Source organism: Mastacembelus armatus, chromosome 23 (genome assembly GCF_900324485.2).
Source record: "Mastacembelus armatus chromosome 23, fMasArm1.2, whole genome shotgun sequence".
In the NCBI taxonomy this organism is placed as follows: domain Eukaryota; kingdom Metazoa; phylum Chordata; class Actinopteri; order Synbranchiformes; family Mastacembelidae; genus Mastacembelus; species Mastacembelus armatus.
The window spans coordinates 13,766,490-13,780,217 of record NC_046655.1 but is presented as its reverse complement, the minus strand read 5'-3'; the positions used below and the strand labels follow the sequence as shown (position 1 = coordinate 13,780,217).

Sequence of the window (13,728 nt, the reverse complement as noted above, 5' to 3'; positions counted from 1 at the left end):
TCCTCACACTGGATGAAAAAAAAAAAAAAAAAACCACATCAGTGTTGACAAACGGTGGCGCCGAACCCGAGCTGCACCCAGTGACAAAACAGGAGGCAGTTGTAGTATTTCAGTTTAGGATGACAAGATGTAAGATGATAACACAGCAGGAGAAACGTCGTCGTAAAGTGAGACAACCCCTGTTTGATTCATCTTTTTGTTTTTCTTTTTGCTGTTACTTTACACAAAACGTGTCATTTACTGTTATTCATATATTTGTACTTGTGTTCCTTGGTCTTGCGTTAAAGATCTAATCATTGGGGATGGGCTTTACTCTAACCCCTGCTGCCCCCCTGTGAGAGTTCACCAGAAGTCCAAAATCTTTGAACACAGTGCACTCTTGTGGTGATGCACTGTAGCACTCAGGGACTTCTTCTTCTGGAGCGTAGAAAAAAAAATTTCAAGCATAGTCTGAAATGATCCTGAACCAGGTTTAACCAGAAAAACCACATCTGTTTGTAGCTTTGACTGTTAAAGTGCGACATTGTCCCTAAATGAAGATTTTTTCTCAGACAAGGAAAGAAAACATCTGATCCAGAAGCTTCATACGAGATATTAAAGAAAAAGAAGGGAAATTTAAAAAACAGATGAGACTCCCATCCTTTAGCATGTACTCACATGTATCTGTGTGTTGTTGTTGAGCTGGTCCTTACTGATGGATGAAGCTGCAGGGTGACAGTCCAGTGATACTTTGCCCCGACAGCCAGCGTGGCATGTATATTTACAGCCTGCAGAGAAACGAGTGGATTACAGAGTTAAAAACAACAGGGAGGGTTTATCTGTGCTTGTAAAACAACTGTCACACACACACACACACGATATGTGCAGGTATGTTTATATACAATGCAGAAAAACCTGGACATGGGTCTATAACGTATATGCAAAACAATCTCTTGATATCAAAGAGCCTCAGTCGGTTGTGGTCAGTTCTCCTTTGCACATGGAAACTAGCAACATGCAAATTTTGACCTGTGGAAAACACGAAGGAGGAAAATGTTCCAAAAATAAGGCCCTGCAGCAATTTGACCTATATATGCTTTTAAACTCTAACAGCCAATTACAGAGGATTTAAATCTGACCACTTTGTTCTAAAATGCCAAACAAAGCATTCAGAGCTTCCTGTCACTGAGGAAAAGCCTCCTCAGCTAAACAGACTGCAAACGCAGAGAAGACAAATATGTTGCGTTTTCACTTCTACAGCTTTTCTTCTTCTATATCACCACAAACTGAATGTATTTGTGTTCTAAACTAAACTAAACCTGAAACCTTTATCACATTTCCTGACATGTTACATATTAAAAAAAAATATTCCAGAGATTAACAGGTCTGGAAATTAATCCTTTATTGCATCAAAAGCACACTGATATTAAGTTTGTCCATGTTTCCCACCCGTAGTTCCTCAGTTTTAACTTCTCCTGGAGAATCAAACCTATAAATAAAACGTTTCCAACGCTCCCTCACACAAACACTAAACCTTAAGGGCTGGCCACGATCCAGCAGCACCATTAAAAGCCGAAATACCTCTGCTCTCTCCCCGTCAACAAACAAATATCACACACTCCAACAAGCCACACCAACACCAACACAAACGGGTGTGTGTTTGTTCCCATGATCCTACCTGTGGACCTTTTTTTCACATGCTGTCCAACTTTATCCGACAGTTTGCACATGACTGCTCCCATCTCCCATCTCCATCTGTCACATTACACCACCTCAACCCCTACACCCACACACACACACACACACAGGACGTCTCACACACACCACCACACTCTGCCCCCTCTCTCTCTGCAGCCTTTTTCAGTGTCTCTCGCCCACATCCAGTCTCTGTCAGACTTCAGACGCTGATTTGCGCAGTCGCCATTCTCCCTGTTCCCCTGTGTGTCTTTGTTGTTGTGCTGAGTGGGTGATTTACCAGTCAAATGGGGGCCCCGGTGTGATGGACGGACACACACACACACACACACCCACAGGAGAGGAGGGTGGTGGTGGTGGTGGTGGAAGGAGAACTGCTGACTCAGTCATCTCCAGTCGCTCCTCTCTGTTTCTCTTGGCGCTGTTGTTATGACTAGACAGTGTCTACCCTGTTTCCTGATATCACTCTGTGTCTCCACTCATGCGTCCTCCCTGTCGTCCATCTATATCCCTTCTGACAAAAACCCTGATCCACATAGGAAGAGCCTTCGACATCCATCCGTCAGTCCACATTCACCTGAGTACTGTGCTTAGTGCCACTGTTTTATATGCCAGGTGAGCGTTTCCATTTTGTTTAACTCCACTAACACTTGTGCATTTTACTCTAAAAAACAAGACGTCAAACCAAAGAATTGGACAAACAAAGTTTTGTCCAGACGATGGTGCTAGATGACCAGTTAAGGAATCACCAGAGTTGATCAGGAGCATATCTGCAGCTAATTTCATGGCGTGTTTGAGGCGCCGCACCCTGAACCACAAACAACCTCATGGTGGTGAAAGTCAGAAGAATTCATCCTCTGGGAACCACGAATGTCAAAGAAATAGAATAAACCGTCTAAATCCACATTTTATAGATATTACAGATAGATGTTACAGATAAACAAACATTAACAAGTATTTTTAACCATTTTCCTGAAAAAAATACTAGTGTTAAAGTAATTTTTTACAAATATGTTTTGTATTCTGTTGTACAGTCGACAGCCACTGAGGAATTAAACTCTCCTTTAATGCACTGCAGTAAATTCAAACTTAAATCAGCTTTTAATGAAAATAAAACAATGATGTGGAAATACAGATTACTAATTATTTCCAGATATCCACACTTTTATTTTCATATCAAGAGGGCTAAAAAAAAGAAAGTCCTTCTGTTCTTTCTTTTTCTTTGCTGCCTTTGGCTTCATATTTTTCTCTTCGTCTTCCTCTGTCGTCCCTCTCTCTCTTTGCTGTCTCAAGGATAAAAGCTTTTCCCCGACACAACCAATCGATAAGATTCAATCTGACTGGCAGAGGAAATGCTTATGCTTTTAGAAGCAAGAATAGCGATTCAGAATTTATATAATTTCTAATCAGTATACTATAAACAACAAAACTAGTCTTGATAAAAGCTGAATTACTGCATAATGTAATAGAAAAACTGTCTTTGAATAAATAAAACACAAAGAATCACTTGTAGAAAATATCCAGCTTTTAGCAAATTTGTTTACTTTAACATATCAAAGGTCTCATGTAAAAACATTATATAAATTAAAGTATTCACTGATATTTTTTATAAATCTTATGAAACTACATTAGATCTTAAGATGTTCTATTCAGTCTGGATGTAAACTGACCATTTCAGTTTGGGGTTCCTCTGTTTGAAAACAAACCTGCATAGGGCTCTTATTGTGAAATTTGGCCTGTGCAGCAGGTCAAAGTTCAGACTCAGGTTCTTTCTTTTCTGTGGGAAACATTTCATAGCAGGTCGTCTCTAATAAGATGTGTGTGTGCAGAGAGAGCTGCAGTAAGCCTCTAACACTCACCTGCTGAAACACACACACACACACACACACACACACACACACACACACACACTCAGTGCAAATAAACACTCAGCCCATTAGGCACCAGCAGTGAACAGCTGACTCACAGCTCTGCAAACTGCCTACATACAGTCATGGAAACATTATTCTGCAAATTTGTCTGGAAACTCTGCCAATCTCTCTCCAGAAATCAGAGGCCAAAGGTCAAAGTCTGCTGGGACGCCCAAAGGTAGCAGGCTCTAAAACACACCTGAGGTCACATTCAGTCAGAACCTTAAGAACCTGAAAGAAATGTGTTTTTCTAGTTTTTAGCTATTAGCAGGTTTTCAGGTGTTCTGATCCTTAGCTGCAAAACTTCGTACAGTAGCTAGAAGACAAAAACAGGTGTGTGAACAGGTGTGTGAACAGGTGTGTGAACAGGTGTGTGAACAGGTGTGTGAACAGGTGTGTGCTGTGCCCAGCAGCCATCTGTTCACTTATTATTGCTCAAAATGTTTGCTCTTTTCTGTCTTTCTGTGTGTCTGGACACGAGCTCAGGTGTTTTATCATGTAATGAAAACCAAGCGGGTCGGAATATAAAGAATGCAGCTGTGTGTGTGTTATCATGTTACAGCAACACACACTGCGGACACAAAGCATGTGGCTGTGAGTTTTGTTTTCAGTCTTCACACACACAATGACTCCATCTGATAAAGGAGCTTAAACTCATTTGTTCCTAAACATGATATTTTTTTTTTTGGCTTCCTGTTATTAGAGAACAGCGTTTAGCTCAGTTCACATTAAATAAGTTTGTCCAACTAACAGAACGTGAGAAGGAAACTTGTGAGAGAGCTGCTGATTATAAAGACGCAACACTCACCAGAGTTCCTCCACAACAGACCGACTTCCAGACGCCCGGAGCGCCGCATCACTTTGGGAAAGCGATAGAAAAATCCAGACACTCTCCTCAAATTTTTGCCAAAGTTCTTGGTGAAACCCATTGCTCACACACTCCCCGTGACACACACCGCTTGGTTTTTTGTCTTTGGCTGCTTGGTTTGGATCCAAAGGTGACTTGATGCAGCACCGTGGACTGGACAGAACCATCCTCCACTGTCATCCATGGTGTCTCTGTCCCTGCTCAGGTCTGCTCAGGTCCCCTCCCCCCACATTATGTGTGTCAGCTGCCGTCCCATTGTTTGTTCAGTCGCTGTGACAGTTTGGCTCCACATGAGACAAGAGACACTCGACCCACCACAACCAAATACCCAACCCCAGACTTTATGCCAACCCTAATTTTAACCCTGAAACAGCTCTGAGAAGATGGTTCATGGATGGAAGTCTGACCAAATGTCTTTATTCCCTCACAAAGAGACAGTCAGGCTCAGTATTTCTTCAAAATCAGCCTCCAAATCTAAAACTGACCCACCACTGTCTCTCTGGATCAGGTGTGTTAGGTCAGTCAGAAGCCTGAAGACCACGGAGTGGGATTAGGGATAGTTAGAAAACAAGTGGGGCAGTGGAACATGGATCTAGTCCAACAGTCCTGTAATAAATACTCCTTTATCAAAGGATCTGTTTTAGAGAGGTGCTGATTCCCCTGCGGTTTTAGCTCGATGTAACTGATAACTCGCACACCAAGAGTTTGTTGGCATTTCCTTGTGTTACACTCCACAACGTGACCACGTTGGACTGAACAGCCTGACCAGCAGTTGACGAACTGTCCCACCAGGTGGCAGGTAAAGTGTTTCTGTGCTGTTACATCGAAATAACAGAGAACAGATTGAACTCAAGCTGTGGTTCCCTCCAGACCACAGAGACATGAGAGACACTTACTGTAAATGACCTCTACCTACCCACGACTAATGACCACACAAAGACGGTCTATCTAGTGCAACCCTAAACCCCCAGACAAAGTTCTCTTGCTCCCTGCGAAGGGTTCTGTTACTTCACCTCGAACAGGAAAGGACGAGAGACCCACAGTGTCTTTTCTGTTTTTATTAAATCTCATGTGACACGAGTAGAAATACACTATCTTATCTTTGTAAAGTACAAAACTCCAGGATCTGATTGTGTCTTTATCTCAGGGAGTCACTTCACTAAACTCAACCGTAAGTGCTGGAAGCTGCTCGGTAACTTCAGCTTTAGCGAACTCTGAACGCATTTTTGACCTTATGTGTTTGAGCAACAAGGAAGTGCTCCGACTCCACTCTTTCTCTTTTGTCTTTTAACTTCCTGCTTGTCTGAATTTTAGGAAATATATTTTGTTTTGTTTTGTAGTAGAACTTAAAGCTTTTACAAAGAACTGACAACCTGACGGAGGATTTAGCCTCTGATCTATGTGTATGTGTACGTCTTTGTTTCAACCAAAACATAAATACGTGTTTACAATTTAACCTGGATCCGTTCGTCATTAGAAGAATCTGCACTGCACAAGAAATTAATTTTTAAAAGAAGTAACTTAGTGACTGACTGTGTGTTAATAAATGAACCGCTGACAGTCCTGTGCACAGCTGCAGGGACTTATTCTGGTCTGTGTCCTTTAATCTAAACCCACTTTCTGAACAGGGGGTCACTCATGACACCATATGGACATATGGACCCCTCAGCTCTAACAGCTTCCTCAGAGGCAATCAGCTGCGGAAACGACTTTTGAATTAGCAGCAACATCAGCCCACAGTGGTGCGCACACACACACACACACACACACACACACACACACACACACACACACACACACACACACACACACACACACTCCATCAGGGCCTCTGGTAAACCTGACAGGAAACACTGAGCAGGCCTTTGTAAAGCTAATGAGGTTAAATGGACGTAGTAGAACCACAGGCTTATCTCCATCAGCCTCGTTGTGCTGTTGCCTGCTGCAGCTCTAAATATCACGTACTATTACCTACACATTCATTATGTCAAGGGCTTTAAAGGAGCTGTATAAAATAACGTTTATTATTATTATATTACATGTTGACTTTATAGTGTACAGAGGCTAATTCAGACTAGAACTAGCATCAGTAGAAATGTGACTTCCTTACTAAAGCTAACGAGTGTTAGCCCAGTGTAGTGTGGAGTTTACTGAGTTGGGCAGGTGTGTGTCTTATTTTTACTTTTGAGTAAAGGCTGTTTTCTTTTCCTAAAATCTTCCTTTAAGTCTTATCAAGCAAAAATGACAAACATTTTCTGGTTACGACGTTTTTTTTCTGTTTACAAAAACTTTATGTTCAACTTTAAAATTGAACTTGACCTTCTGAGCGTCATTTGCCCAAACAGACGCCCCACATCAGCCATGTTTACGGTCTAACACCTGAGGAAGAACGACCTTTCCCCTCCTGTTTCTATTGTTTTGACAGAACGTGGACACAGAGGGAGGCCCAGAGTTTGTGCTCAAGAAAACACAGAGGTTTGTTTCCTTTTGTGCCGAACCGGTTTGTCTGCATTCAGACGGCATTCCAGTCCCAGAGCCCTGCCTATTTCTGCCGTAGAGAGCCTTCACACATGTGGTCTTTACTACAGATAGTAGTGATTAATGCTTCTGATGCTGGAAAATCCAAAACCTTTGCATAGATTTTCATAAATCTACATCATTGGATCTGTTTTCTGAAACAAACCCATCACATAGCAGCTTCTTTGAATAAGCTGAAGCTGATTTCTTCCCTATCTTTGTTTTATCCAACCAAAAGGCCAAAACTCAAAGATACCAATTTGCAATGACACACACGTGAACAAAGCAGCAAATCCTCACATTTGAGAAGCTGCAACCAGGAAATGTTTCGGGTTTTTGCTTGATAAATGACTTTAACAGCGGAACAGCAGGCATTTATCTGATAAATAGAATTTATTTAAGTCCTGAGTCTGAAGGACTTAAACACCACATGTAATTATCTGGTATAAAATTACACAAACAGGCTTTTTAAAATCTGACTAATGCACCAAAAACAGCAAATCCCAACATTATTATATGTTGAGCATTTAACATGAAATTAAAAATTGTGGTATTATCCAAATAACTGGATGGTCTGTGTGTCAGAAACTAAACTACTTGAGTAAAAAACACAGCCCTCTAAGCTTTAAAGGTTAATAAATCACAGAAAAAATAAAAAGTGGTTTAAATTTAAATCCTGTGAAAGGATCTAAAAGAAAAATCCTGATTTTCTGTTGAATATCTGGTGTGAGAACTGTCCCATCTAATGCTTCTCGAAATACATTCATTCCCATCATGAACTTATTCTGTTCCCTGACACCCCACTCAGTCCTAAAACTGGGTCCACCCCAGCGGCCCATCATCAGCCCACTCACCTGCACAGGTGAGACCATGCTGGAAGATGTACTGGCAGCAGACGTCACACCAAGAGTCCTCGCCTCTGTCCTCGAAGGTGTGCCCCTCTCCGGACTCCACCTTTACCCTGGGGTCCCTCTCCCCCGGGGTGAAGATGGTCCTCACATCGGGGGGTCTGAAGCCTTTCCTCCGGCTCCGCGGTGGCCCCCCTCCCTGAGCCTCCATCCCGTTCCCAGCAGCGTCCAGCTCTTCGTTCCTCCTCTCGGGACTCGCTAACGGTGGTTTCGCCTCCAGGTGACTTCTTTCGCTCCAAGCCGCCTCCAAGCTCTCCAGACTGGCCGGCTGGGGGGACGGATGTCGCCGGACGCCTCGAACCACGACACCGCCTTTGGAGTTTCGCATTTTGGCGCCCGGCGGTGGCCACGTCCCCTCCGGTGCCTCCCTCAGCGTACCCGGGGTCTTGTGGATATGAACGGCCTGAACGTTTAACGGAGAGTCGTCCATGACCGGGGAGCGCGTGTATTTCCGACCCTGATACAGGACGTTAAACATTACGCACACACACACACACACACACGCACACACACACACTGTTGGCACTACTGCGCCTCGAGCCGGAGCAGGTGTGTTAAACAGGTGACACGTCACTGTGACACCGGCTGCTGAGCTGAGTCCTCCCGGTGCTCGGGGTTGTTGTCGGTGAGCAGGTTGAGGCGGTGAACGGGTTGGATCTGCTCACGGCCACCAGCGCAACAGAGAGGACTATGTTCCGGACTCCACTGACAAAAGCGCAAATTTAAGGTTTCGTCTATTGTCAAGAACAAATATCACGTCGTAAACACAATTTAAATAATTCACCGGAATTATGGGATGGTCTTTCTAAAATCGGCCTGAATTACATCGATAACTAACACTCGTAAAATAAACTTATTAAACTTTTATTTTTGACTGGCTTGTTGCTTCGGTCCTGGAAGAAATGACTTCCCCTGTGCTCTGACCCAAATTAAATAAAGTGCTGTCTTTGTTAATTAATTATATATCATTCAGCTATTAAGCTGAATGTAGTAACTTTTCATGCGGACTGGTATTGACGAAGTAATGTTAATACTATAAACTAGAAATCACCACATTTCTGATTTAGGTTCACTAGTTGGTTCCTCCCCTCGCCACAAGGGAGGGCTGTTCACGCACGAACGACTTTCTTAAGCAGGAAATTCTTGTCTTAAAGCAAAGGTGTGTATCAGCTTCAGGTCATCATGAGAAAGTAACGTCATTTGAACTAAACGGTTAAAATGAAGGGAACATTTGATCATCAAACACTATTTAGGAAGCACAAGCACAAAGGAGAAGCAAAGGGTTTGGGTTTGTATGTGGTCCAGCCCTGATCCAGCCCTGTACTTAATGTGTGACACTAACATTTGTCATGACATCGGTGTAAAAACCTGTTTCTTTCTGCTGCATTGAAACTTTAAACTTTCAGAAGCGAATAAAGAATCACTTCCAACCACCGGAGATTAAAACAACAGCGAATGCAGCTTATTGTTTTCAAGATACGTTAATAAAATAATTTACTCATTTTAAATACACCATCCAAGAGCAGTAATTACAAATAAACATGCATCTCAAAGCTGATCGTTTTTCATTTTTTTATTAATGCAGTGCACATTTTTATGAAAATATATATATTTAAGGAAAAAGGTGCTAATTTCAAAAGTCTACAGCTACTCTTCATATCCATCATCCATCCATCCATCCATCCATCCATCCATCCATCCATCCATCATTCCTATTTATGGTCACTGGGATCTTCTGGAGCCTATCCCAGCTCTGTTTGGCTCAAGTCACCAGTCTACCCTTCATATACCTGAGTAAAAAGTAAACTTATATCGATTTTCATTTGACTTTTAACCCAATTAGTGAGTAGGACTTGTGATAGAAATTCTGTCTTTGAAAGAGAAACATCTGTTCTCACTGAGTGAGACCAGTTCCTGCTGTTCACTGGACGTCGTCCTCGTCCTCCTCAAACGCTGCCTCCTGCACAGGTGGGACAGGAAAAGACCATTTAAAAAATGAAGTTTATGGGTTTTAGTTGTTTTGTGAAGAAGGTATTAAAAACATCTTCTCTACTTACGTAGCCGCCCTGCTGCTGTGCCCAGGAGGAGTACTCTTCATTCAGGTATCTGGCTCCGTAGCCGAGCAGCCGGTTCATGGGCAGCGTGTCCATGGCCGACAGGCGACTGGTGGCCTGTCGGAGCAGAAACATGTTCAGAGGACAAATGTAGAAGAAAGTGCTAGTTCACACGGTTAGTGCAGCCCTGAGCTGAGGTTACCAATCATCTCAAGACTCCTCTGATTCATCTGATGACCCTTTTGAGGGGTTAGTGCTCTAGTTTGGGAACCACAGAAGTAAACATTTAGCGTACACCATGAAGCAGATGAGCAATAAGGGACAAATAAACGTCTTTTGTTTCCATGTACGTTAGACAAACGTCAGCAGAGTCGCTGCCTAACAAGCTTTTTGCTTTGGAACATTTAGGACTGTAAAGTTGTTCTCACCTCACAGGCCACAGCGATCTGGGTTTTGGGTGACGCCTGTGGCCCTGGAGAGTCGGGGTTGGGCGACCGGAGTCCCATCCGCGTCAGAAGGGCTCGAATGAGCCTCTTGAAGAAATTGTAGTTCCAAAAAATCTCAGAGCTTAGACAGACGTCCTTCAGCTCCTGGTGGAGACGAGACACGTTTTCTGTTTAGTGTTTTTTTTTTTTTCTCTGAAACGCTTTTGGAAGAACACGAGGAACCGAAATCACAATCAAGACGGAGTCAAACCCACAGGAACCAACAGAAGAAGAAACCCAGAACATGAAGCTACAGTCCCACAAACAGAGATCTTTCTATACATATGAGGTCCAAACAATCAGAAGTGATGACTGGGGAAGAGACAGGGAGTACAGGAAGTGGGAACATGTACCAAAATAAAAGTCTGGAATAGGCAGTACAGGTGAATCATGACAATAATCAACATTTAACTGATCAGAGCTTTGCTTTACTGTATTTGTCGACCTAAAGGAGCTGATAAGTGTTTATCACATGCACAAAGCTGTAAAAAGACGTGTGTGTGTGTGTGTGTGTGTGTGTGTGTGTGTGTGTGTGTGTGTGTGTGTGTGTGTGTGTGTGTGTGTGTGTGTGTGTGTGTGTGTGTGTGTGTGCGTGTGCGTGCGGACTCTAACCCTGTCGGTTATGGTGCAATATTGTCGTGTTGTACAGGAAATGCTGCAGACGTGTGGAAGCTCAAATCCAGTAAGAAATAAAACGACATTATAAACTTATATAAATTACAAATGTCCGCCACTCCCAAGCAACGATGAAGAGAAGGAAAGACATTTACACGCGTCTTCCTGTCTGTGTGTCTCACCTGCTCGTTCAGTCGGTCTCCGGCCTCCCTGAGCAGCAGACCAATCAGCCTCTCCACGTTCTCATCATCTACAGAACAGAGTCAGTATTTTAAACAGCTCAGGTCAATATATGATTTAATCAGAGACTAAACTGGACAAATGTGTTTTTCAGCACTTCTGTTCTTAATCCAGAGAAGAAAACTTCAAAATTCAAAGTTTGTGCGTCATAGAAAGTTTAGTGAATTTGTCTTAAAAAAAAACCAAAAAAAACTACAGTATAAAAATGTTCTTGTCCCTCTGGTTGTGTGATTTAGCTGAGCTTCAAGACAAAGTCCATTCCCTGTTTTATTACTGGACCTGATGATTTAATGGAGGCGCTTTACACTGAAATGTCCTCCTGCTTGGAAGAATGAAACCTTTCCTGTGCAATATTACATCTGCAAAGCTTTGGACAGGAAACAGTTTCTGTTTGGACTCTAATGCCACAATAAATGTGCCCCCTCACTTCACCAGTGTTGAAAAATCACCGTCGTCTGCGTCTAATAAGATTTAATAACGACCGACAGGCCGGATCAGACTTAGACCCTAATCACGTTCATCATCAGCTGCTTGTTTTGACGCGATGAGGTCTGACTCTGCAGGGACGAATCCAGGACTCACCTTCTGGTGCGTCCGACTCGATATCTGGAGGCGTGAATGAGATGTCATCAGCGAGCTCCGTCAGTCTGCTCACGACCTCTTCCAACTGAGGGTCTACTTTAGTTTTATCTAGAAGAAAGAAACACAAAAGGTCATGAGGGCATCAGCACATGTTGTATAAACCTGCACAAGGAAATCCAGAACTGCATCTCTCTGGATTGAGTTTCAGATAGAGATGAGTCACACTCCTGGAAAATCCCCACAGTGAGAAAATCCTGCTCACGAGACGTGAATCACGAGCTGAATTATCTGTTGACAGTGGAGTAAAAGAAAAACACGAAGAACCTGAAGCTACACGTCTGTTCACCTATTGATCGATCGATCAACAGTAATTTGTCTTAGTTTATTGACTCCAGGGATTTATAAGAACTGTTCTTAGCACAGAGTTGATCTGTGGCTTCATCGGAAAACTCACCATCTTTACCATCAGCAATTCTGTCGTTAACCTCATCTAAACTTGTAGGTGGTTCCTGCAGGTCTTCCTCTTTGGTCTCAGGCTTGATACACTTGAAAATGTGCAGAAGACGTTTCCATTGCTTCGTCTTGTTCTTCTTCGCCTTCCCCTTGTTGGTTTCCTCTCTCTCAGGCTTGGCTGGGACCTGAGACGGCGTTCTTGTATTTGTGTCTGTGCAGCCGTTTGGTGCAGCTGGACTGTCCGGTGTGGGCGACTCATCGGGCTGTGCCGTCCGTCTCCTCTGGGCATAGGCCATAAGTATTTTGAACTCCACTGTGCCGTCCATGCTGTCTGACTTAGAGTCACAGTCTGGGAAGTTCCTCTGGTTGGGGGACTGGTCACCGTTTGACATGTTGGTTTCCTGCTGATAAAAACAAGAGTCATCAAATTTAAATATCATGAATTTGTAGAATCAGCCAAATGTGTAAATAGTTAAAAAGTTTTTTCCCCACATCTGTTCCTTTTACAGACATTATTAAAAATCAACTTTCAGGAAAAGCAGTTTTTCTGGGTTTAAGGTGCGTTTTCTTCTTTTACTCAGAGAAACTTTGGGATAAATAAACAGAGGAGGCGCCATAGAGTCTGAAATATGTAGAGACATGTCCAGCCCGAGCTGTGAGACGCGAACAGGTCCACATATATAGAAACACACAAACATCTCATTCAGTTTGCTGCTGGTTTGTTTGTAAAAATACACAATAACCTCATTTAGTTTGTTGCTCGTTTTAAAGCGCTGACGCCAGATCAGCTGGGAAACACGTCCTAAGACTAACTTCCCCTTTAGCTCAGAAAAACCGACTAAAGTAAACCGGTCGTTTGTGTTAACAACAGACTTTAACGCATCAACTACAGAACAAAGACGATTTAACACAGTCGGTCTGTGGGTCACTGAATAAAAGTTAAGTCCGATTATCAACCACAGCGACTCTTCAAATCCTACAAACCTGTTTAAGTTACTTCCTAAACATTTAAAGTGGATCAGACGTTTCAGGAACAAAACAAAGAGTCTTACAAACTTACGGTCCAAGAAGTCAAGAGGTTCAAGTAGCTAAATAAAAGACATAAAGTAGTAAAACTACTCCGGCTTCAGTTCAGTCCAAGTCTTGATCTCGGCTCAGCTGATCTCTTTTTTTTTTTATAGCCGCGACGCGTCACACGTCGTCACGATGACGTCACACAGACGTGGTTTCCCCTTCTCGGTGGATCCACGACGAAAAACAAATATCAGGCACCTAAAGTAGGTTTTCTTATATACACACAAATAACCAACATCTGATTTAAACACAACAAACAAACAACAGTCTGGGCTCTTAGAAATAAAAGAAAGTTAAATAAATAAAAAGATAAGTTCAAACCAACTTGGACTGTGAGTTTAGTAATGT

General features: G+C 42.7%; 2 protein-coding genes across 5 annotated transcripts in view; both read right to left on the bottom strand.

Annotated features, from left to right (window-relative positions):
* The window catches only part of rassf3 (Ras association domain family member 3), a 43,322-nt gene extending 34,875 nt beyond the window's left edge, over positions 1-8,447 (bottom strand). Inside the window, exons 1-2 of the mRNA XM_026327090.2 lie at positions 7,824-8,447; positions 658-767 (exon numbers count right to left, since the gene is read on the bottom strand). Coding sequence (XP_026182875.1) covers positions 658-767; positions 7,824-8,355 — 642 coding nt within the window. The 5' untranslated portion in view covers positions 8,356-8,447. The remainder of the gene's footprint in view (positions 1-657; positions 768-7,823) is intronic.
* Positions 8,448-9,437: 990 nt separating this feature from the next.
* Positions 9,438-13,500, bottom strand: LOC113142109 (apoptosis facilitator Bcl-2-like protein 14). Of its 4 annotated transcripts, none has more exons than XM_026326915.1 (7): positions 13,367-13,500; positions 12,308-12,710; positions 11,854-11,961; positions 11,214-11,281; positions 10,360-10,521; positions 9,935-10,048; positions 9,438-9,837 (listed from the first exon to the last, which is right to left on the bottom strand). In XM_026326915.1, exons 2-7 carry the CDS (start codon positions 12,696-12,698, stop codon positions 9,799-9,801), a joined length of 882 nt encoding a protein of 293 aa, XP_026182700.1. In that variant the 5' UTR covers positions 12,699-12,710; positions 13,367-13,500; the 3' UTR covers positions 9,438-9,798. The 4 variants fall into 4 exon arrangements, with proteins under 4 accessions (XP_026182700.1, XP_026182701.1, XP_026182702.1 ...); XM_026326916.1 differs by having other exon boundaries at positions 12,308-12,707; positions 13,367-13,481; XM_026326917.1 differs by having other exon boundaries at positions 13,359-13,470.
* Between the last annotated feature and the right edge of the window lie 228 nt (positions 13,501-13,728).

Coding starts and splice junctions, on each gene's coding strand:
- LOC113142109 (XM_026326915.1), bottom strand. CDS start 12,698: ATGTCAAACGGTGACCAGTCCCCCAACCAGAGGAACTTCCCAGACTGT. Junction 10,049..10,359: donor AGATCGCTGTGGCCTGTGAG/GTGAGAACAACT, acceptor CTGCTCCGACAG/GCCACCAGTCGCCTGTCGGC. Junction 9,838..9,934: donor CACAGCAGCAGGGCGGCTAC/GTAAGTAGAGAA, acceptor CCACCTGTGCAG/GAGGCAGCGTTTGAGGAGGA.